This window comes from Moschus berezovskii, chromosome X (genome assembly GCF_049115385.1).
Source record: "Moschus berezovskii isolate FMDL1 chromosome X, NW_MosBer_1.0, whole genome shotgun sequence".
Lineage (NCBI taxonomy): Eukaryota > Metazoa > Chordata > Mammalia > Artiodactyla > Moschidae > Moschus > Moschus berezovskii.
In genome coordinates, this window is record NC_142488.1 from 15,819,905 (window position 1) to 15,844,250 (window position 24,346).

The 24,346-nt window shown below is 43.1% G+C and overlaps 1 protein-coding gene across 5 annotated transcripts in view; it reads right to left on the reverse strand.

Moving 5' to 3' along the window:
- The window catches only part of CTPS2 (CTP synthase 2), a 120,910-nt gene that overhangs the window by 84,577 nt on the left and 11,987 nt on the right, over window positions 1–24,346 (reverse strand). For all 5 annotated transcript variants that reach the window (XM_055438305.2, XM_088833552.1, XM_055438303.2 and 2 more), the window contains exons 4-9: window positions 18,584–18,684; window positions 11,240–11,356; window positions 11,009–11,092; window positions 10,045–10,125; window positions 6,553–6,704; window positions 2,318–2,450 (exon numbers count right to left, since the gene is read on the reverse strand). In XM_055438305.2, coding sequence (XP_055294280.1) covers window positions 2,318–2,450; window positions 6,553–6,704; window positions 10,045–10,125; window positions 11,009–11,092; window positions 11,240–11,356; window positions 18,584–18,684 — 668 coding nt within the window. The remainder of the gene's footprint in view (window positions 1–2,317; window positions 2,451–6,552; window positions 6,705–10,044; window positions 10,126–11,008; window positions 11,093–11,239; window positions 11,357–18,583; window positions 18,685–24,346) is intronic.

Here is a 24,346-nt window from a genome sequence, read left to right on the forward strand (position 1 = left end):
AAGATTTCAGAAAAATAAAAACTGGAAAATACTAGAACCATCTAACACACAATTATTCAGTAACTACTTATTATGCAAACACTGTACTGGTCATTTAGCATAAAAGTCTTGTGGCTCTTACAATCTTTTAGGAAGATTACAAAACCAGATAAATAGGCACTCACAGCACAGGGAGATAAAAGTTACTATGGGCAAAGAAGAGAACACTGCAGAAGAAAGCAGGACCCACACCAGAGCTAGAGGTGAGCTGGAGCGAAGAAGGGAAGGAACACCTTCATGGAAGCTTCTGGGGGAGGGGCTGTCCAAGAAGCTAAGCCCTGGAGCAGATGCAAGCTGTGTGTGTATGTGTGTCTGTGTGTGTCTCTGTGTGTGTCTGTGTGTGTGTGTGTGTGTGTGTGTGTGTGAAATTCAGTGAAGGAAATGGAGGGAAGACTGAAAACCAGTTGGGAAACTGCTGTAAAAGTCAGGCAAGATAAACATAGCACAAGCCCATGATTCAAGCAAGACTTAGTAGAGGCCACCATCAATGAATTCTATTACAAGGAAAACAATAATGACAATCCCTGTGTACACAACAGTCCCTATATATCTGTTATTTTAGTATTTCTGTTATACAAATTACTATCTGAATATACCTTAAGATACGAAATTTTACTTGATAAAATTTGTATTATAACAGATTTTCTATTATTGCTTTCTTTTTTCTATGAGGGCCTGGGGGAGCTGAATGAATAGGAAGAATTAGGAAGGGAACAATTCCTTCGAAAGTCAAAAATAAAAAGTGTTTAGAGAAAGAAGCTACAAAGAGATGAGAGAAAATCAGATAGGTCCTAAGCTGGAAATTACTCAATTTCTTGAACAAGTAAGTGCGTCTTTTGGTTCATTATATAAAGGTTTTACCATTTAAATCAAGATAATAAGGCCTTCCTAAATTGTGATATACCCAGAGAGAATATCATTAAATATACACATTTATATAGAGAGAGAAAAGTCTGGAAAGATATGCATCAAACTGGGAACGACAGGTGCAGCAAGAGAGGGATTTCAGGGAGGAAGAATTTTCTACTTTCTGGATTTTGCATTATGCTTTGCTTAAATTTTATATGCTGAGCATATACTACTTCTATATCTAACAAAGAGTATACTCAAGCTATGTATACATAGCTTCGCTTCTGCTGTCCCATATGTGTGTGTGTGCGCTCAGTCATGTCCGACTCTTGGCAACCCCATGGACTGTAGCCCGCCAGGCTCCCCTGTCCATGGGGAGTCTCCAGGTAAGAATATTGGAGTGGGTGGCCATGCCCTCCTCCAGGGAATCTTCCCAACTCAGGGATTGAACCTGCATCTCCTGAAGCTCCTGCATTACAGGAGCTAAGCCACCGGGGAAGCCCCATTTTCTTATTAAGTAAACACAAAATACTTAAATGAGCATGGAGTATATACGTCCCTGAATGTGCAAAGCCTAATTTCAGAAACTGTGCCTTAAACCTGCATGCAGAAAAAAAGTTAACATGGCAGACCTGACCGCTATCCTTGGAAAGGCCTGCTTACAAGGTTGGCCCTTGCTTGGCATCTGGAAACTTGGATAATCAGGCTTCCTTGGTGGGTTAGCAGTAAAGAATTTGCCTGCAATGCAGAAGACGTGGGAGATATAGGTTTGATCCCTGGGATGGTAAGATCCCCTAGAGGAGGAAATGGCAACCCACTCCAATATTTTTGCCTGGAATATCCCATGGACAGAGGAGCCTGGCAGGCTACCGTCCATGAGTTCGCAAAGTGAGAAACGATGAGAGCATGCACACATGCTCACTATTAACAAGAACTAATTAATAAGAGTGGCTCGCTGTGCCTACAGTGCTGGAAGAAACAATGTGATTTATGTGGAGCACCCGCTTTCCCCCGGGAGTCTGGAATTTTGGCGCTGTGGAGGCAGGGGGTGCCTATGTGGCCAGCCCGCAGGAAAACTTTGGGTGCCAGGCCTCTAACGAGCTTCCCTGGCACTCAGCACTTCACCAGAGTTGCCACAGCTTGTTCCGGGGACTCCAAGAGCATCCTCTGTGATTTCACTGGAGGAGGACCCTTGGAAGCTTCAAGGTGGTTTCCCCGAGACTTCATCCGATTAGCCTTCTCCTCTGCTGGTTTGGCTCTGTATCCTATCACTAAAATAAGTCATAATTGTGAGTACAGCTGTACGCTCAGTCCTCTGAGTCCTGGTGAATCACTGAACTTGGGGGTCCTTCAACACAACCTGCCTCTGTACAACACAAGATTTCACAATGAATGGCTGAAACATGCAGAAGATCAGGCAGGGGCTCACCATCAGATTCAACTTGTGGTTGATGGCCAAGGCTGAGTGTTCCAGGGCTTTGAACACGGAGGCATAGCAGTCTCTGAGCTTAGTGTATTTGCCAACCAGGGCAATGGAACACGTTTTCTGTAACCTTTCATACCTGGGAAGGAAAACAAGCTTTAAGGTTATATGCATGTAACATATCACAAGCGTAATGACAGCCACTGTTCTTATCCCAAGGCACGGTTTAAAACCTGAGGAACAGACGTGCCTTGAATTTGATGTACTTGGCTCAAATTTCCCACCCTACCCCCAAAGAATAAAAATCTGTACTCCAAGATATTTGAAAATCATGAGAAAGCCCAACATTGGCTTATATGAGCAAGCACAGACATAAATCCAAGGAGAAAAAGAAAAAGTTAAAAGCATTACAAATAAAAAATAAAGAAGTCTCCCCATCTCAACATGAGCTGTCCTTAAATTCACTTATAAGGTGACACTGTAAAAGAAAATGCATTCTCAGTGTCAATAGGAGACACTACAATATTAACTTTGTAAGGTGACATCATATGAGAAAATGCATTCAACATGTCTACATTAAAAGTTGTTACATTCCCAGCTGACCCACAAAAGCCAAGTTATTTATGACATTCCTGAAGAATGGTGCTGAGAGAACTATTTAAAATACTGTAAGCCACTTACATCATTTTTATGAGAAAATTCCATTCTACATAAGATGCTCAATCACAATTTGCCATTAGAGACACAGTCTTTACTGTTGCTTCTGTCAAGAGATCTGTTCAAAGTACATGAAAAACGTGTGGTCTGGTACTAAGTATGTGTAAACGTCACTCAGGGCTTGAAGATCTTTTAAGGCTCTGAGGCAAACTCTTCCCCCAAACACCTTAGAAAAATGATACTGGGATGAGGAATATTCCTCTTTTATATCTATATCTGCAAAGAGTGAAAGAGAAGCGTGATGGAAACAGGGTAGGAGGAGAAAAACACACGAAGAGCTAAGAAGTCAAAACTGACAGCAGAGGTGACTTTCTAGGAAGGTGACTGAAGAATGTCAGAGAACGCTGCTAAACCTTTAACTTGCCACTTAGTTTTATGTCACGCTGGAGACTGCCTGCCTGCGCTTCACCTCAGCTGTACAAAGGACGTAGGTAACAAAGCAAGCTGGTGCCAAGGCAACATTCCAAGATGACGTGATGGGGTGGGAGCGCATCCTGTCCCAGAGTTTGGCCCAGGTGAGCACAGCAGTCTGGCTGAGGCTTCACCCCACTCTCACATCTCCACTGCCAGATGGACACAGGGCTGCAGCCAGTATGGCCAGTCCTTCCTTCCACACATCCCTCTCTCCACTCACTCATGGCTTGTTTTCCCAGGGAACGAGGAGTCAAACAGCAGCCGGGTGGGACAGGGGAGGCCACTGGTCAGCCCAGCCGCCATCCGGGGAGATAAGCTAAGCCTCCACTCCTGGGCCCCCTTTTGCTCTTGAACCTGCACCAGTCTAGTGCCTCCCTCCCTGCGTGCTCTCCATTCAGCCATCAGCTGGGTATGAGGCCTCTGAGCAGCACTGGACCTCCACGATCAAGGCTGCCCTTTGACTTCTGTTTGCCTTCTTGTATCTATCTGTCTAGAGGCTGTACTGAGGGGACAGGGTCTAAAGAATGGACACTTCACACGTCTATGACCAATAAGCCAACATCACAGCCAACGTGATGCAGAGAAACTATTGCTCAATATTCCCTTTGCATGAATCCTGAGCTCAATGGTGGCTCAAAAAACATATGTCCCTCAGAACCTACGAATGTGTCCATATCTGGGCGGGGGGGAACACTTTGCAGATGCAATTAAGTTAAGGATCTCCAGATGAGATCATTCTGGATTAGAATGGGCCCTGACTGCAAAGACAAGCATCCTTACAAAAGAGAAAGGAAGAAGACACAAAGGAGAAGGACATGTGGCAAGAGAGACGGAGAATGGAGTGACACGGCCATAAGCCAAGAGTACCAAGGAAGCTAGCCCCCAGAGGCCAGGAGAAACACACGGGGCAGATTCTACCTCAGAGCTCCAAAGGAGCCAACCCTGCGCACACCCGGATTTCCTACTTCCAGACTCCACAACTGCGAGAGAACAAATTTCTGTTGGTTTAAGCCACCCATTCTGTGGTAACTTGTTACAGCAGCCACAGGGAACTAGTACAAAAACCAAACTCTGGCTTTAACAAGCACAGAGGCATACAGTATAGTTTAGAACTAGTTTCAGTACAAAGAGTTAAAATATTAAAGTTTCTCATGCTTAAAAAGGATCAGCCCCAAGTACCTAGAAAATTCCCACAAAGTGACTGATTCCTTAAGCATTCTGGAGGACAGGGGCTTAACTATATCACCAGTCATTGAAGCACCTAAGTTCAGAAAATGCACTTCATTCCTGGTTCTACTTACCCCACAAATTCTAAAACGCTTTTTAAATTTTAAAATGAAAGGGCAAAAGAACTTTCAATCTACTAGCTATCAAAGTTCAGTGATTTTGTCACCATCAAATCACTTGCTTTATATTTTTATGAATTTGCTCATTTAAACACATTTCATGGGTTTCGATAAATCAAAATGATTACGTTTGGAAGCTCAAACCATCCCATTTCTAATCAGTCAATGCTCTCAGTTACTCAGTTGTGGCTGACTCTTTTCGACACTATGGACTGTAGTCCGCCAGGCTCCTCCATCCAGGGGACTTTTCTCAGTAAGAATATTGGAGTGGGTTGTCATTTCCTCCTCCAGGGGATCTTCCTGACCCAGGGATCAAACCCTAGTCTCCTGCATCTCCTGCACTGAGGGCAGATTCTTTACCACTGAGCCACCAGGGAAAGTGAAAGTGGAAGTCATTCAGTCGTGTCCAACTCTTTGCGATCCCATGGACTATACAGTCCATGGAATTCTCCAGGCCAGAATACTGGAGTGGGTTGCCATTTCCTCCTCCAGGGGATCTTCCTGACCCAGGGATCAAACCCTAGTCTCCTGCACTGCAGGCAGATTCTTTACCAGCTGAGCCACAAAGGAAGCCCAAGAATATTGGAGTGAGTAGTCCATCTTTTCTCCAGCGGATCTTCCCAACCCAGGAATCGAACTGGGGTCTCCTGCATTGCAGGTGGATTGTTTACCAACTGAGCTATCAGGGAAGCCCCCCAAAATATTTTGATTATTGTAACAGACATCAGTAGCCAATAGTGCCTGATGTGAAGTTAAGGCCCAATGTATTTTCTCTCAAAATTGCCACAGCATGGTACTAGCATCCCCCAGTTATAAACAGATGAGAGAACAAGCCCAAAGAGATTAAGTAATCTGCCTAAACTCACACAGCTAGTGAAAGGAGAAGCTAGGGTCTGAATCTATGGTGCCTGACACCAGAGCTTACATTTTTTAAAATTCAGATATAAGTGATATATAACATTAATTAGTTCCAGTCACACATGATAATTCAATATATTTATATATTACAAAATGGTAACCACAAGAATTCTAGTTAACATCCATCACCACACAAAGTTATAAATGCTTTTCTTACGATGAGAACTTTTAAGATCTACTCCTCAGCAACACTGAGCCTATATTTGTAACTACAATGCCAACTGCCTCGACCTCAGCTACATGAGAAGTGAAGCAGCCAGGAGTTTATGGAGTCATGTCTCATCAACATTCAGTATAAGAAAATAGGCGATGGGGATTTCCTCTGTATACAACATCAAATTAGACAAACCTTGCTGAAATTAATATGATTGTCTTAAAGCTAAAACCTATCAGGGGTTTTTAATACCGACACTGATAGCTCATAACTGCAGGAGAGAACAACAACGCTGTGGCCAAAATTTCCTATTCAGAAGGATTTCCTTTAAGGAATGTTAGCCAAATCTTAAAAATAAGCAAAACAAAACAAAGCCTATAGCATTTAAAACTGCTTAAAATATTCAGAGACTAAATAATAAATCAAAATGCTTCCAAAATTTTCTTTAAAATTCTGGAATCCAAGTTCTTTCAATTCACTTTTCTTTAAGCAGAGCAAAATCAAAGGCCCTGCAAATCTTCAGAGCACAGTAAAACACCCTGACAATATGCTAGAGCTTTAGATATTTCCCAAACCAAACATGCCCAGGTGGAAAGCAGACTGCTACGTAGTTACCTTCTAAGGTAGACCTCATTCCTACCCCCAAAGCCAAGAATTAAGAAAGATTACATTAGTAATTCCTTTCACAGTACCTGTCAGCCATATTTCTCCACTTGGAAAGCAAACTACTTGCAGAATCCCCAATGGGCAGATCCAATCTCTCTTTAAAATATTTAACGATGCCTTGTTCCTCCAAAAGCACAGGCACTCGGTAGGTGGAAGAAACATCATGGATACATATGACCTGATTAATGATGATAAAACACCATATTTAATGGAATGACTAAAATATGCCACAAAAACATACACAAGAATGAGCCAAAACTCAAGAGAGATGGCAGTTTATTTATACTGACAGAAGAAAACCAAGAACCCAGCAACCTAAATAGGAGTCAGAATTAACACAAGGTTAGTTTCACGTAATTACAAAACACTGAAGTCATTATTCTACACCTGGAACCGTGGATGCTATGGTAGAACACACATTACACACACACACACACACACACACACACACACACACACGTGGATGCTATGGTAGAATACACATTACACACACACACACACACACAGATATCCTGTGCCAGGAACTAGGAACAAAGAATACACACACACACATATATTTTAAATGTTTGAAATTTCTTGAGCTACACAAATAACTTTGTTAGGTTAACGAGGCTGGCACTGAGATGACTTTAGGATTGGAGTTGGTCATGAGAAAAAGCAAGCAAGTCATTAGAAGGCTGGAACTTTCAGCCACCTGACCGCCAGGGAGGGGATGAGGGCGAGAGACTGAGTTCAATCAGGTGACCGATAATTTACTCAATCATGCCCATGTAATGAAACCCCAATAAAAATTGTGAACACCAGGCCTCAGGGGAGCATCCTCGTTTGTGAATATACAAATGTAACGGAAAGATGGTGCCCTCTAACTCCACAGGAACAAAAGCTGTTGTGCCTGGGACTCTCCTAGACCTTGCCATATGTGTCTCTTAATCTGGCTGTTCACTTACACCTTTTATAATAAAATAGTAATCATAAGCAGAGCACTTTTCTGAGTTGTGAGTCATTCTAGAGAATTATCAAATCTGAGATGGTTACGAGAAGCTTCAACTTTGTAGTCAGGCAGGCAGAAGTGGGGTGGCTTGGAACAATGGAAACCTGTGGCTGGTGTCTGAAGTGCAGGGCAGTCTTATAAAGGCCTACAGAGTCTGATGCTCACTCCAGGTACTGAGAGTCTGAGTTGAAGTGCAGGAACCCCAGGGGTGTCAGAGATTTGGTGTTGGAACACGGATGCTTTATATGTCAGTATCCAAGACACATGGCCCCAAGCAGCATCTCCTAAGTCTAGGTTTGGACAGTAGACTTAGAACACATACACCTTGTCCTCTAAGCATGGGTATGTGGTTTGTTCCTTCACTCATTTTCTTCTGTACCTGCTACTATAGTAGCTTTTTTGTCTGCCCTTCATTTGGGTAAATTTATAAGCACACACTGAACACAGTCAAATTAATTACACCTATGAGGGGAGAAAGGCTCTTTTAAATGCCAGATGGTATGGTTGTTTTTTACACCCTAATGAGCTTTCACCATCCTCTCAAGTACAGATAAAGGGCTACTGGCAGGCATTTAAGGATCGGCCACATCCTAAATAAAGGCCAAGAAATGTTCCACAAACTCTTATGTGTTCAGTCTTTCCAAATCGACAGCTATCCAACCAAGGGTTCTTAAGCTGTTTGGACATCGACAACTTGATCTTTAAGACAACTGTGTCTCATCTGTGCATTCCCTGATGCAATTTCAAGTGCCAAGATGTCATGGATATGAGGCTCCATCCCAATTATTAATTAAAATTAAATCTCTGGACAGCCACAACTCCCAGAAGTGGAAGGCATGGAGTGTGGAGCTATTTACTCATCTATCCTCCAGGCCAGAGACATTTTTGCAAATACCATGGTAACAGAGCACATCACAGAGATGCCGGTGACCTTCCATTCCCTCCTGGGCAATCCAAGTGAGAAGAGCTCTAAATGCAAGTTCATGAGGAACCAAGAAATGGGAGAATGAACTCATGTTAAAAAGGCAATGTGCTGACAGATATAGACAGTAAACACGGTTACTAGAAGGTAAGGCAAGGGTGGGGGCAGGGGAGAGAGATAAATTGGAAAACTGGGATTGACAGATACACACAACCATATATAAAATAGATAATAATAAGAACTTACTGTATAGCACAGGAAACTCCACTCAATACTTTGCAATGACCTATATAGGGAAAGAATCTAAAAACTAGTGGATATATGTATATGTATAACTGATTCACTTTGCTGTACACGTGACGCTAACACAACATTGTAAATCAACTGTACTTCAATAAAAAAAAATTTTTAAGCAATGTGCTAAATAATGACTAATAAGCTAGCCTGTGGACTGACAAGATAGAACACTCTTCAGAATCTATAAAGAAAATAAACTCGGGAATTCCCTGGTGGTCCAGTGGTTAGGACTTGGTGCTTTCACTGCAGTGGCTGAGGTTTAATCCCTGGTCAGGGAACTAAGATCCTGCAAGCCACGCAGTGCAGCCAAAAAAAAATAAAAGAAATTCCACATGGTTGCAAGTTTGGACTGTATCATCTGTTCTCAGCGGTCTTGGCAACCCAACTCTAAAAGCTGTATCCTCCTATGTCAGAAACCAGGTAAAATATGTGTGATATCTATACCAAGTACTGTTTACAAAAAAAACAAACAAAACCAAAATGGCTTGATGACATACAGATACAGAGGAGTGCTTTAAATCTGCCATCACTTTTTCAAAGGCGTTCAGACTTGTACACTAACCCTGAAGCATCAGCCAGTGAATACATCAGCCTGACTCCTGAGACTCAAGAAATCTGAGTAGGTGGTTTTTAGGCTTCAGAAAACCTCGAGATAATCTGAAGGAAACAAAAGGTTTTTGCCAAACCTCACCCTTTTCCTGAGCATCCATCAAATCACCTTTTAAACTCCAATCCCATATGCCTGAGCCTTATTACAAACAAGAGACAGAGGTAAGTGGATAAAAGAAAAAAGAAAAGCCAGTTGTCAGATACACAGGTGGAAAGTCCTACAGAACAGAGGACCTGAACCCACATCACAGTAGTTTTTGTAGCAATGAATTGAACTGAGGCCATTGATGTAATCAGAAGTGATAGTGTTAATGTCACTGTAATGTGTGGTTTGGGGTGAGCTAAGCTGTAACAAGTACAAAGGAGAAATTGAAGTAAAAGCCATAAGTGTCCTGAAAAGACAAGATAAAGAGACGATAAGCAGGCTTCAAATGGTTCTCCCTCCAGAGGTTGGACTGCAACTTTAAAAAAAAAAATCTGCCTGCTTTTGTACCTATAATTAAAATTTAAGGAGTGAAATACACAATCTATTTAAGGAGTCAGACTATTCACTTAAGGGCAAGGGAGCCAGAGTTGCATATGAGTCCCCAAAAGCTTTTATAAATGTTGTGAAAAGTAATACGATAATTTAAGAGGTGTAAAACGCTGGCATCAGCAGAAATGCCTGCAAGGCAATCAAATCTAAAGAGCAGCACTAACCTGTTCAGGGTTCACGTGACAAAACATAGAAATCTTTTCCTTCACAGCCATTTCGATGGGCGTTGAACTCCGGCAGACAATCTGTCAAAGTCAGTCATGCACAGGTTAGCAGGCAGGAATTATTGAGCTGTTCACACCGCCATTGGTTTTCAGGAGGCAGCTACGTTAATTTTGCTCCGGGAGACTTGACCGAGTCTTGACTTGACTTTATGGAGACTTGACTTCTCCATCCTTGGCATCCCATTGGGTTACTAGAAATTGGTCTGAGTACTAATAGCAGCAAGTGTAACCAAACTCACCACAAATCCACTGGCAAGAAATGTCACAGCATACGTGGTGAACAGACATGAGGCTCACAAATGTTACTTCCTAAAACTACAAGAAGAAAGCCAGACCAAGGGTTGGCAAACTCTCCTCTAAAGGGCCAAATGGTAAAAGCTTTAGCTTCTGTAGTCATGCAGTCGCTGCCCTGACTTCTCAATGGTTCTGCCATGGGGCACAGACAGCTATAAACAAATGTGGACAATGAATGGCAGAACGTCACAGAACAACTTCCTTTACAGGCAGCAGGCTTGCAGGCCCTTACTCGCCCACCCCAATCTAGACTACTGGCCATAACTGGATTATTGCTATAAACCAGAGAAGGCTAACCCGACCTAGCAGGCTCAGAGGGAAATCTCCCAGGTCCCAACTCTCTCCAAAGGACCCAGGCACCACACAAATGACAGGACACTGCACTTGCCCAGATGTCAGTGTGGCCAATCAAACGAGGGCCTGGAGAAGAACAGATGGCCAATTTAGAAATGTGTGAGGCAATAGTTGATGATGAGGGAATAAACCTTCCCCAGGTCCCAGATACAAAAAGTTCAGTCACTGAAACCATTTGAGAGCTAGGACTCAAGATGATGCTACCGGTTAGGAAATGGAGGGCCAAGTCCACAAAACTTACCCACTCTCAACTCACCAGATCGGGAGACAGGCCTAATCCCCTCAGCGCACGGACACTGTTTTGTGTGGGTTTGGTTTTTTGTTCTCCGGTAGCACTGGGCTGAAAAGAAATGGATCACTGTCAGTACGCTGGACATCTGGCTCTTCTGGATAATGAATGGCTCCCTGATTTAAAAGGCGGAATAAACAGAGCATCACAGGAAAACCTACAGGAGTTGCTGTCTACATACTTATCTGGAAAGCTCACCTGTGGGACAAGACTAACATGGATATTACAGAAATTCTCTCTTTTTGCTTTAAACTGGAATTGTCTGAACGCTTCCACAAACGGCATTCCTTCAATGTCTCCAATGGTGCCACCCAGCTGGGAATGGGGAAAAAAGACACAAGAGATCATATAGATTCCATGGTATACAGCCTAGTAGAACAGTTCTTAATACACTAAGCATAAGAACTAAAGTCCCTTGAAAATGGGGGATCACTAAAAGGCTATCAACCCTTCATCTCACCAAGACTGAAACAAACTTTTTTAAAGAAAAGGAGCACTTTAAGAAAAGAGAAGGGAATTTATAAGCAGATAAAAAGACTCAGAATATACACCACCAAGAGTGAGATCAGTTAGCTTCTACCAGTGTAGAAGTCCCATTGGAAGGGAGATTTCAAATCCAGTGACAATATGAGAAAGCAGAGAGCCATCTGGCTCTGCCCGGCGTGAAATAGCTAGCATTCTCTCTCCATCTTTGCATGAACCCACACACACACCCACACACACACCCACACACACCTTTGTATGTAGCTGAACAGCTTCCTTGTAATGGTAGTACTACCAGAATTAAATCACTACTATTAAAACATGCTGGCTCTCTGAAACAAGTAGTACCAAAAGTCCTGAGAATATTCCTGACAGTGTAATCCTTTGATAAATGTTAACTTAATTTACACCGTACTGCCAATAAAGTTACTTAAGCATTTTACTTTTGACGAAGATAAAATTCACTTTAACCCACTCATCCTCACCATATTTAAATACTTAAAGATTATCACATGGATTTTTAAATCAATTCTTCACCATTTGAGTATCCACTACAGGCTCAACACTATAAAGAAGCCCCCAGGAAGAATTTAGGACAACCTGCTTGCTCCTGAGGAGCTCAGAAATGAGCAAGGAAAATAAGGCAGAACTAAAGAACAACAAGCAAGAATAAAACTTGAGCACTAAGTGGAATGATCTGGATGTTGAGGAAGAAGAGATCTTGGTGGACCCAAGCCCAGAATTCACCACCTTCCCTGGCTTCGGGTACATGACTGGGTCCAAAATCTACTTGTAGCCCTGACCTCTCTTTCCCCTGGGCCTTGAAGCCAACTTGTCCTTGATGTCTCAGATGGGTCAGCAAGTATTCAAACTGAACTCCTGATCCCCACAGCCCTGGGCCTGCTTGTCTCGGTGCTTCCCCCCTCATCTCAGCAACAGCATCTCTCCCAGTAGCTGCTTCAAGCTAGAGGTCTGGAAATCATCCTCAATCCACCTGCTTTTCCTATCCCACACCATCCAATGAACTGTACCTCCGAAACATTCTTGCAAACCTCTCCACTGCTACCACCCTAGACACCCGGGCCAATACGACCTTTTGCAGGGATGGCTGCAATCACCTAAGCCCGGGGTGGCTGAGATGGCCTGCTGCCTGGTTTTACACGGAAGCTGTGCCAGCACACAGCCCCGCCCACTCACACATGGCCTAAGGCTGCTTGGGCACCACAATGGCAAAGCGGAGTAGCTGTGACAGAGACTCTCTCACCTGCAAAACTAAACATGTCTACTATCTAGCCCTTTACAAAGTTGGCTGCCCCCAATTTGAATGGCCTCCTAGCTTCCACCCTCTCCTGTCCTACCAACCGTTTGTCATATCGCAGCAGAGCGACCTTTTTATTTTTCTATTTTTTTATTTATTTTAATTGGAGGCTAATTACTTTACATTATTGTATTGGTTTTGCCATACACTGACATGAATCTGCCCCAGGTGTACATGTGGTACCCATCTTGAACCCCTCTCCCACCTCCCTCCCCATCCCATCCCTCTGGGTCATCCCAGTGCACCAGCCCGGAGCATCAGAATACATCTCTTCCACGCTTACATCTTTCAGCAGCTCACTGCTTCACTAAAAATAAAATCTAAACTCCTTTAGGCAGCTAACAAAAGGACCTGAATGATCTGGCCCTTGCACATGTCTCTAATCTCATCTCCTGCCCCCACTCCCACCTGCCCTTTTCCCATTCCCCTACTCTCCCACCCCCGCCTCTGCACTTCAATCTTACTGGCCTTTCAAGTCCTCAGACAGGCCATGCTCTTCCTTCCTGCCCCTTAGGCTCTGCTACTCACCTTCTTCATAGACACCTTCAGTTCAGTTCAGTTCAGTTCAGTCGCTCAGTCGTGTCTGACTCTTTGCGACCCCATGAATCACAGCACACCAGGCTTCCCTGTCCATCACCAACTCCCGGAGCTCACTCAAACACATGTCCATCGAGTCGGTGATGCCATCCAGCCATCTCATTCTCTGTCGTCCCCGTCTCCTCCCACCCCCAATCCCTCCCAGCATCAGACTCTTCTCCAGTGAGTCAACTCGTCACATGAGGTGGCCAGCTTTAGCATCCCTTTTATCCTTCAGCCCAGGGAGCTGTATGCCCCTCAGAGAGTGCGACCTTGACCACCCACCTAAAGCACCCTGTCTGTGCCCTTCCTAGTAACACAGCACAGGGTGCCATTATTTTATTTGAGTTCTTATCTCCTATCTCTCAGGCTTCCCTTGTAGCTTAGCGAGTAAAGAATCTGCCTGCAATGCAGGAGACCCAGGTTTGATTCCTGGGTCGGGAAGATACCCTGAAGAAGGAAATGGCAACCCACTTCAGTCTTCTTGCCTGGAGAATCCCATGGACAGAGGAGCCTGGCAGGTTACAGTCCATGGGGTTGCAAGAGTCAGACACAGCTTAGCAACTAAACCACCACTCCTATCTCTCAACCCCACTAGGCTGTAAGGTCCTTGAGGGCAGGAACTTGCCTGCCATATCTCCAGCACTAGCCCAGAGCCCTGCAGGCAGCGCTGAGAATTTAGATTAATAGGACAGGACAGAAGGTCTCGAAATTTAATATATGCCCTAGGTCACAGCATTCTAGTACCTGTTACCATAAGTACAACAGGATCAAACTAAGATGTACAAGGATTTCATTGTTACAGAAGAAATTATTCTTTACTAACTTTAACTAAGATAACAAAACAAAATTAAAATTCAAGTCTCCTGGCTATGGAACAGATAGAAATATATGTCACTCTGTAAGTGAATGACAAACTTAATTATGAAAATCCAAGAAAGAAAACATGCAATCAGGAAACTGGCAGGGGGGTGAGCGGTGTAAGTGCTCCCTAACTATAATGCATCAGAAGCTAATGGGGAAAAAAATTAGGGGAAAAAAAGAGGTCTGCACTTTAAACCGTAAAGAGACATTTTCTGGTTTTTGATGGGGGCGTTATTCTGGGAATAAACAGGGAATCCAGAAAAGGAAGCAAAAACTGTAAACATTATCTGCTTTTGCCCCCACATGGCCTATAGTGGTACTGCATTCTCTCTGTCAATTTGGAAAGTACCATTACCTCTCCTTTGGTTCACCATTATCTTCACTGTGATCAGAAACTTTCAGTCTTATTACCAGAGTAGTCCTAAGTTAATTCTCTTCCCGTACTACAGGGATAATATCACCCATAACAACATTTTAAGATCTATGCAAAGCTGAAACTGAAGCAGCAGCAAGCAAATCTATGAGATGTGCCATGTCCACTTCACCTTTAAGGAAAGGAATCTTTCTCTGAAAGTTGCTCAGAGAATAAATCTTAAAAATTCTCATCACAATAAAAAAAGTTTAACCATGTGAGATGATGGATGTTGACTAAATTTATTATGGCCATCTATTCACAATGTATACACACATCAAATCATTATGTTGTACACCTAAAATGAATACAATGTTATATGTCACTTATATCTCAATAAAGCTGCAGACATTACATATATGTATAACTGAGTCTGCTGTACAGCAGAAATTAACACAACATTGTAAATCAACTATACTTCAATAAAATTAAATATATATATATACACAAGAAGATTAAGACAACTTTAAAAAAAAAAAAGTAAAGGAGTCCGTTTGGGGGGAAAAGAAGAAATCTTTTATCCCTTTAAGTCAGGTGTAAACTATCCCAGGCTCATGCTTGGATGACCTGCAGTGACAGGAATAAAGCCTGTCAGATCCACTGGTCTAAGAAGCAGAGGGCTCATCGGCCCAAAAAAAGGCTTTGGAGACATTTCAACAGCTTCTACACGTTTAAAATTAAAACTCAGCTTTCGTGGTCCTTCTTAAAAATCTGACATTGTACACAAGCACAATTGTTGAGCACAACTTAAAATGAACCCAGAAGGATACCTGATTTGTGTCCAATAAGCAAATATAAGCAACAAGGTTGTATAGAGAAGGGGTTTTGCTGAGGACAACTTGGCACAGTATAAAGGCTTTGTTCAAAGAGGATTCTCAAAAAACAATAGCTAGAAAAGCTAGGAAGATGAAAAAGAAGTGTTAAGAAGACTTCTCCCATGGCCAAATAGGGCTGATATTTTTTGGTGAAGTTCAGCAGCAGCTCAATTACCTTTTAAAAAACACATTTCCTCTTCTCTTTTTTGTTATTATTATTTAAAACATATATATATATATATTTTATAAGAGCAGAATCAAGGAATAAAATGCAAAAACATTCATATACATGACCATTTGGAACTTTTCCTGGGATTAAGAAAAAGCTATTCCTTCACCTATCAAAACCTAAAAGTGAGAAAAAAAATCAATAGAAAAGTTATAAAAAATGTTCAGGTTTGGTCATTACTTTTTTTTTTATTTGTTATTTTTATTTTTATTGTAGGCTAATTATTTTACAATATTATATTGGTTGGTTTTGCCATACATTGATATGATAGCCAGGACATGGAAGCAACCTAGATGTCCATCTGCAGACGAATGGATAAGAAAGCTTTGGTACATATACACAATGGAGTATTACTCAGTCATTAAAAAGAATCCATTTGAATCAGTTCTAATGAGGTGGATGAAACTAGAGCCTATTATACAGAGCGAAGTAAGCCAGAAAGAAAAACATCAATACAGTATTCTAACGCATATATATGGAATTTAGAAAGATGCAAATGATAACCCTGTATACGAGACAGCAAAAGAGACACAGATGTATAGAACAGTCTTTGGGACTCTGTGGGAGAGGGTGAGGGTGGGATGGTTTGGGAGAATGGCGCTGAAACATGTATATTATCATATGTGAAACGAATCGCCAATTCAGGGTCGATGCATGTTACAGGATGCTCGGGGCTGGTGTGCAGGGATGACCCAGAGAGAGGATAAGGGGAGGAGAGAGGTGGGAGGGGGGTTCAGGAAGGGGAACTCATGGTCATTACTTTTGAGCCAAGGGACCAGTTCTGGGAAGATCCTTTCTCTTTCCTGTTGCTTGAACAACAGCCAAAATCAGTGAAAGCACTAGACCAGCACTGTCCAACAGAAATATAATGGGAGTTATATACATAATTTTAAAGCTTTAGTTGCCATATTTAAAAAAAAAATTAAACTGGAGAAATTAATTTTAACACTACATTTTATATAGCAGAGTATATCTAAAATATTATCATTTCAACATATCACCAATTTTTTAAAAATTATTAGATGCTTTACATTCTTTTTTTTAAATACTAAGTCTTTGAAGTCCAGTTATATTTTAAAGTCACAGCACACCTCAGTTTGAATGGGCTACTTTCACATGTTCAACAGCCCATGTGGTGAGTGGCTACCATACTGGACAAGGTGGTACTCTGTAACAAATAATCAGTGTAAACCAAAGGAGTAAGGGCGTGTCCAACCCTCTGCTGGGCTTGAATAAAATCAGTCTTGGACTGATCTTCAAGATATTGATATTGTTAAATGGCATCTTCCAGTTGGCATTAATTCATGTTTTTTCAAAGATTAAAACAATGCATGCACATGGTTAAAGAAACAAATTGTACAGCAGAACTTATAATAAAAAGCAAGAGCTCCCTGCCCCACTCGTCCCTCTCCCAAGTCTGATTCCCCAAAGCAAGTGCTTTAACTTCTCTGTTGGGATTTCTTCTGGTGACCTCCATATCTCTAAACCAAAGTTCATCCAGCTCAGCTCTTTCTTGACTTAGCCATTTCAGACACCCTCTTGGACTTTCCAGGTGGGGCTAGTGGTAAAGAACCCACCTGCCAATGCAGAAGACATAAAAGATGCAGGTTCGATCCCTGGGTCTGGAAGATCCCCTGCAGGAGGGCATGGCTACCCACTCCAGTATTCTTGCCTGAGAAATCCCATGGACACAGGAGCCTGGCAGGCTACGGTCCATAGGGTCGCAAATAGTTGGACACGACTAAAGCGACTTACCACAGCTAAAGGATATAGGTGTACTTTCTGCTGTGACAGATGAGGATATAGCTCTCTGGTACCCCCATCCTCAGATCCCAATCTTAACTGGTAATTCTACTGGTTACTAACCTGAGATACTTTTGCTTCTTTTTTCAGCCAGCTACTAACAGTATCTATAGACCCTCGCAGGGTTAAATGAGAGTGTGCTCTCCCTCTCTGCCCTCCAGCACTCCTTCTCACTTCCACCTCATGACAATTTTTTTTTGTGAGTCAGTGCCATGCTGATAAGTGATCCAGCTGAGCTATGAACCCAAGCAGTCTGGCTCCAGACTCTTAACCACTAAGCCAAACACTGTTTGGGGGCCATGATAGAAATTTGAACTTGGGCAGTCTGCCTCTAAGAAACAAAAAATGTTCATTATTCTCCTCTCCTGCCTGGCAGTTAGATCAACTGACATTTAGATAAGGAGTACATGGATGTTATTCTCATTCTGCACATTCAGAGGAAGGGAAGCAGTGAACAAGTGGCAAGTAAAAATACTATGCTCTTTCTTTAAACAGCTAATACTCACTTCTCACCTCCAAATCACCTCTACAGCTGGACTTCCCTAACTCCGTCTTTACTTTCAAAGCATTTTGCAAATAGCACCGAGTAGAATGCATTCTGCAATTTTTTGGTCCCCACTTACAGACTGTTGCATGCCCACCCCAGGAGTACTCATCCAGTTTAAGCCAGTCTTGCCCACTGACTTGTGACCAAAAGAGCAAAGACCATCTATATCGCTCCATGCTATAATCCCACATCCTAGCTGGGTATCCAGCACACATGATACCATCGATTCACATTCCTTGAATGAAGGAAGATCAGCTGCTTAAAAACCCATAAAGAAGGGACTTCCAGGCAGTCTAACCATTAAGGGTTAAGACTTCCTGCTTCCATGGCAGAGGGTCAGGTCTGACCCATGGTTGGGGAACTAAGATCCCACGTGTCCACAGGGCACGGACAAAAAAATAAACAAATAAAAATCTCAGTAGTTCCATTTTTTAAAAAGTTTTTTTTAAACTCATAAGGATACAAACTTATAAAGAAATAAAGTTCCATGCTTGCCTCAATAACGCATATTTGGGGCTCTTCCTTATGACCATCCACAGGCACCATGGCTTGATTCATAACCCACTCCTGGACAGCATCAGTAATGTGAGGGACAACTGCAGAAAGAGATAATAATTAGCACAAAAGCGTATTTCAGTGTCACGGTTATGAGAAATGAACGTATTAGTGACTGTTGACCTCCCAAATAACCTGAAAGCCACCTGGCAAATGAGACAAGCTCCCGTCCTAGTGTTACTATCCATGTTACTGAAATTAATATTACTGACCCAACATAGACTTGGTCATTTAAATGTTATGCCATCTCTCTTGAAATCCACCAACCGCAGAGAAACGCAGAGCAGAAGTACCATCTTTGAAGCAACTAGAAAACACCTAAAATGCCAACTAAAAACTGTGCAAGGAGGGCTGCTAAGGGTGCTGAATGCCAAATTCCTAGGGGAAGAAGGACGCAGAGAGGTCCAGCCCTGCAAACCCTGGGCAGCCCGCCAGCCAGTGGGGAGGAGTCACTGAGAGGGTGTAGAGGAGGTCTGCAGGCTGACCAGAGGCCCGCAGCGGCTACCGTCAGCTCAAGAGGCTAAAAGGTGGTCTCTCCACAAGCATGAAGCCCCGGGGTACCTACGTGCTGAGCAAGCCTGCAGCTGCTGGTCTCAGCCAAAGAAACAAACAAACAAAAAAAAAATGTTTTTGTTTCTAATTGACTAACCTAATGGAGAAGGCAATGGCAGTCCGCTCCAGTGCTCTTGCCTGGAAAATCCCATGGACGGAGGGGCCCGGTAGGCTGCAGTCCATGGGGTTGCAAAGAGTCGGACACGACTGAGTGACTTCACTTTCACTTTTCACTTTCAGGCATTGGAGAAGGCAATGGCAACCCACTCCACTGTTCTTGCCTGGAGAATCCCAGGGACGGGGGAGCCTGATGCGCTGCCATCTATGGGGTCACACAGAGTCGGACACGACTGATGCGACTTAGCAGCAGCAGCAGCAACTAACCTACTACGACTTAGGGAGAAAAGGTGGCTTCTGGGAAGCTGACGCGGAGAAGCGCCTGTGAGGTCAGTCTCCTGCCCCACCAGCCCTTGCGGCTCCAGGCACCCCTCCCCCTCCCTCGAGGCGGGAGGAAGTCGTCTCTGATTGGTGCGTTTGGAACGACCCATTGCAGCATGCCCAGCCCAACCCCTTTCGGTGAGGACTGGATAAGTCAGCTCTCCCTCCACGTGGGCAGCACAGGCACTCAGACTCCAGGTCCAGGTTTGGGACCTTGCCCTTTCCCTAATTTGGGGAGGTGACTGGTATGAGGCAGCAAACTCTCCCTCCCGCGGGTTTTCCCAATACATACACTTGGAGGAAAACTATTAGAAAGCACAGTTGCATCAATAGTTGAGATCTAAGCCACACCATCCAGTGTCAGCAGTAACACAGATGATCTTTTGAGCTCCATCTGTCCAATTTCTTTATCTACTTCTCACCTGCTTTTCAACCTGAAGGTGATTTAAACGAGGTGGGAAACTAGCATCTTTACCCTACCATGCAGTTCAGTTCAGTTCAGTCCAGTCGCTCAGTCGTTTCCGACTCTGTGACCCCGAGGACTGCCGCATGACAGGCTTCCCTGTCCATCACCAACTCCCGGAACTTGCTCAAACTCATGTCCATCCACTCAGTGACGCCATCCAACCATCTCATCCTCTGTCGTCCCCTTCTCTTCCTGTCTTCAATCTTTCCCAGGATCAGGGTCTTTTCCAATGAGTCAGTTCTTCACATCAGGTGGCCAAAGTATTGGAGTTTCAGCTTCAGCATCAGTCCTTCCAATGAATATTCAGGACTGATTTCCTTAAGGATTGACTGGTTGGATCTCTTTGCAGTCCAAGGGACTCTCAAGAGTCTTCTCCAACACCACAGTTCATCAGCATCAATTCTTTGGCGCTCAGCTTTCTTTATGGTCCAACTCTCACATCCATACATGACTACTGGAAAAACCATAGCTTTGACTAGATGGACCTTTGACGGCAAAGTAATGTCTCTGCTTTTTAATATGCTGTCTAGGCTGACGTCTATGGGGTTGCACAGAGTCGGACACGACTGAAGTGACTTAGCAGCAGGAGCAGGTTGGTCATAGCTTTTCATCCAAGGAACAAACGTCTTTTAATTTCATGGCTGCAGTCACAATCTGCAGTGATTTTGGAGCCCCCCAAAATAAAGTCTGTCACTGTTGCCACTGTTTCCCCATCTATTTGCCATGAAGTGATGGGACTGGATGCCGTAATCTTAGTTTTCTGAATGTTGAGTTTTAAGTCAGCTTTTTCACTCTCCTCTTTCACTTTCATCAAGAGGCTCTTTAGTTCTTCACTTTCTGCCATAAGGGTGGTGTCATCTGCATATCTGAGCTTATTGATATTTCTCCTGGCAATCTTGATTTCAGCTTGCGCTTCATCCAGCCCAGCATTTCACATGATGTACTCTGCATATAAGTTAAATAAGCAGGGTGACAATATACAGCCTTGACGTACTCCTTTCCCAATTTGGAACCAGTCTGTTGGTCCGTGTCTGGTTCTAACTGTTGCTTCTTAACCTGCATATAGATTTCTCAGGAGGCAGGTAAGGTGGTCTGGTATTCCAATCTCTTGAAGAATTTTCCGCAGTTTGCTGTGATCTATGCAAAGGCTTTGACATAGTCAATAAAGCAGAAGTAGATGTTTTTCTGGAATTCTTGCTTTTTTGATGATTCAGCAGATGTTGGCAATTTGTTCTCTGGTTCCTCTGCCTTTTCTAAATCCAGCTTGAACATCTGGAAGTTCATGGTTCACATACTGTTGAAGTCTGGCTTAAATAATTTTGAGCATTACTTTGCTAGCATGTTCCCTACCACATAGGAACTTATGAATGCAAGGGGCAAGGGTTGCAGAGGACAAAAGAATAATCAGAATTGTTAGGTAGGAAGTTAGGCATGAGCAAGAGGGGTGGTCTAGCTGAAAAGGATGCAAGCTGATGTCTAAACACCAACCCAGACACACCCAGGAGAGCTCACAATATGCTACAGAAATAACCACAGTGGCTTCTCCAACTCCAGCACATGCGCCCTTGATGCACAGCTGTGTCCTCAAGTAACCGTAGCCAGCTAGGAGTCCATTAAGGGTTCATAAATATTCTATACATACATACATCTGATTATAACAGACTGAATTATGGGAAAGACATGCACAATACAGCCTGTTATTATGTAACTTGCAACTGTCAATCAGCCTTGTGTGTATGCCAATTTGCATTCCCTTTCCTGATTGGTGGTGGGTACAAGCCCTATTTTGCATAGGGCAGAACCAAGAGAAGGAGACAGGGAGTATAAAAAGGGAAACCAAGTGGGAGTTGTTGCCACCCCTTTGCCGTTGGTCTCCTCCCAGGTCTTGGGAGTGTCTGCTTAATAAAAGAACTGTTTCCACTAGAATCAATCTGATATTTTGTAGAAGTAAACCAACCTGACAGAAACATGTAACTAGTGGAAAAGGTTGGTGAAAAAAGTCATCATGTTGCCCTCCTGTTCAATCCCATGTTCCTTCCCACTGCTATTCTTCAAAAGGAAGTAATCATCATCAATGCAAAGATTCAAGAAAAAAGTAGAAAAAGAACATATTAAGGACAGATAGACTCAGATGAAAGTGAAAGAGGAGAGTGAAAAGGTTGGCTTGAAGCTCAACATTCAGAAAACAAAGATCATGGCATCTGGTCCCATCACTTCATGGGAAATAGATGGAAAAACAGTGGAAACAGTGTCAGACTTTATTTTTTGGGCTCCAAAATCACTACAGATGCTGATTGCAGCCATGAAATTAAAAGACGCTTGCTCCTTGGAAGGAAAGTTATGACCAACCTTGATAGTATATTAAAAAGCAGAGACATTACTTTGCCAACCAAGGTCCGTCTAGTCAAGGCAATGGTTTTTCCCGTGGTCATGTATGGATGTGAGAGTTGGACTGTGAAGAAAGCTGATCGCCGAAGAATTGATGCTTTTGAACTGTGGTGTTGGAGAAGATCTTGAGAGTCCCTTGGACTGCAAGGAGATCCAACCAGTCCATTCTAAAGGAGATCAATCCTGGGTGTTCATTGGAGGGACTGATGCTAAAGCTGAAACTGCAATACTTTGGCCACCTCATGCGACGAGTTGACTCACTGGAAAAGACTCTGATGCTGGGAAAGGTTGGGGGCGGGAGGAGAAGGGGACGACCGAGAATGAGATGGCTGGATGGCATCACCGACTCTGTGGACATGAGTTTGAGTGTACTCCGGGAGTTGGTGATGGACAGGGAGGCCTGGCGTGCTGTGATTCATGGGGTCGCGGAGAGTCGGACATGACTGAGCGACTGAACTGAACTGAGACTCAGATCTATACCCAATCAGATATGTGATGAAGATTCCCTACGGATTTCTTAAATAAAAGCTAAAGAAAGAAAGATAAAGAGGGCAGAAAAGGGGACTAAAGGAAACAATGACATTAGTAACAAAGAAAAGACTGATGAAAATACAATCAGGAATATGGAGGATAAACTTGAAGTTTGCATGGTGACATGGTAATAGACACCATAGTGATCATTTTGAAATGTATAGAAATACCAAATCACTATGCTGTATAACAGGAACTAAACAGTGTTGTAGGTTGTGAAGTTTCTCAGTCGTGTCCAACTCTACGACACCATGGACTGTAGCCTCCCAGCCTCCTCTGTCCATGCGATTTCCCAGGCAAGAATACTGGAGTGGGTTGCCATGCCCTCCTCCAAGGGATCATCCCAACCCAGGTCTCCCACATTGCAGGTGGATTCTTTACCGTCTGAGCCATCAGGGAAGCCCCATAGGTTAGTTGTAGGTTCAGTTCAGTTCAGTTTAGTCGCTCAGTCGTGTCCGACTCTTTGCGACCCCATGAATCACAGCACGCCAGGCCTCCCTGTCCATCACCAACTCCCGGAGTTCACTCAAACTCATGTCCATCGAGTTGGTGATGCCATCCAGCCATCTCATTCTCTGTCGTCCCCTTCTCCTCCCGCCCCCAATCCTTCCCAGCATCAAAGTCTTTTCCAGTGAGTCAACTTGTCGCATGAGTTGCAGGTTAGTTATATTTAAAAAACAAAAAGGGAAAAAAATATATCAGATTTGTGGTTATGGGTCAGGGGAATGGATATGTGAATGTGTGCTCAGTCATTTCGATTCTTTGCAACCCCATGGACTATAGCCCACTAGGCTCATCTGTCCATGGGATCTTCCAGGCAAGAATACTGGAGTGGGTTGCCATTTCCTCCTCCAGGGAATCTTCCTGACCCAATGATAGAACTGGCATCTCCTGTGTCTCCTGAATTGCAGGCAGATTCTTTACCACTTGAGCCGATGAAAGCAGACAAAAGGTACAAAATTCCAGTTATAAGATAAATAAGTACTAGGGATGTATTGTACAGCATGATAAATACATTAATTATATATATTAATAATTAACGTGGTTCTAAATTATATAAAAGAGTAAATCATAAAAGCTTTCATCACAAGGGAAACAATTTTTGTCTATTTCTTTAATTTTGCATCTATAAGAGATGACGGATATTCACTAAAGTTATTGTGGGTACCATTGTATGATGTCAAATCATTATGCTATACACCCTAAACTTATACAGTGCTGTACGTCAATATTATCTCAATAAAACTGAAGGTGGGGAAAAAGAAGGAAAGAAAAGAACAGAGGGATTTGAGAAGGACTGAAGCTTGTAAAGCACAGGGACCACCTCA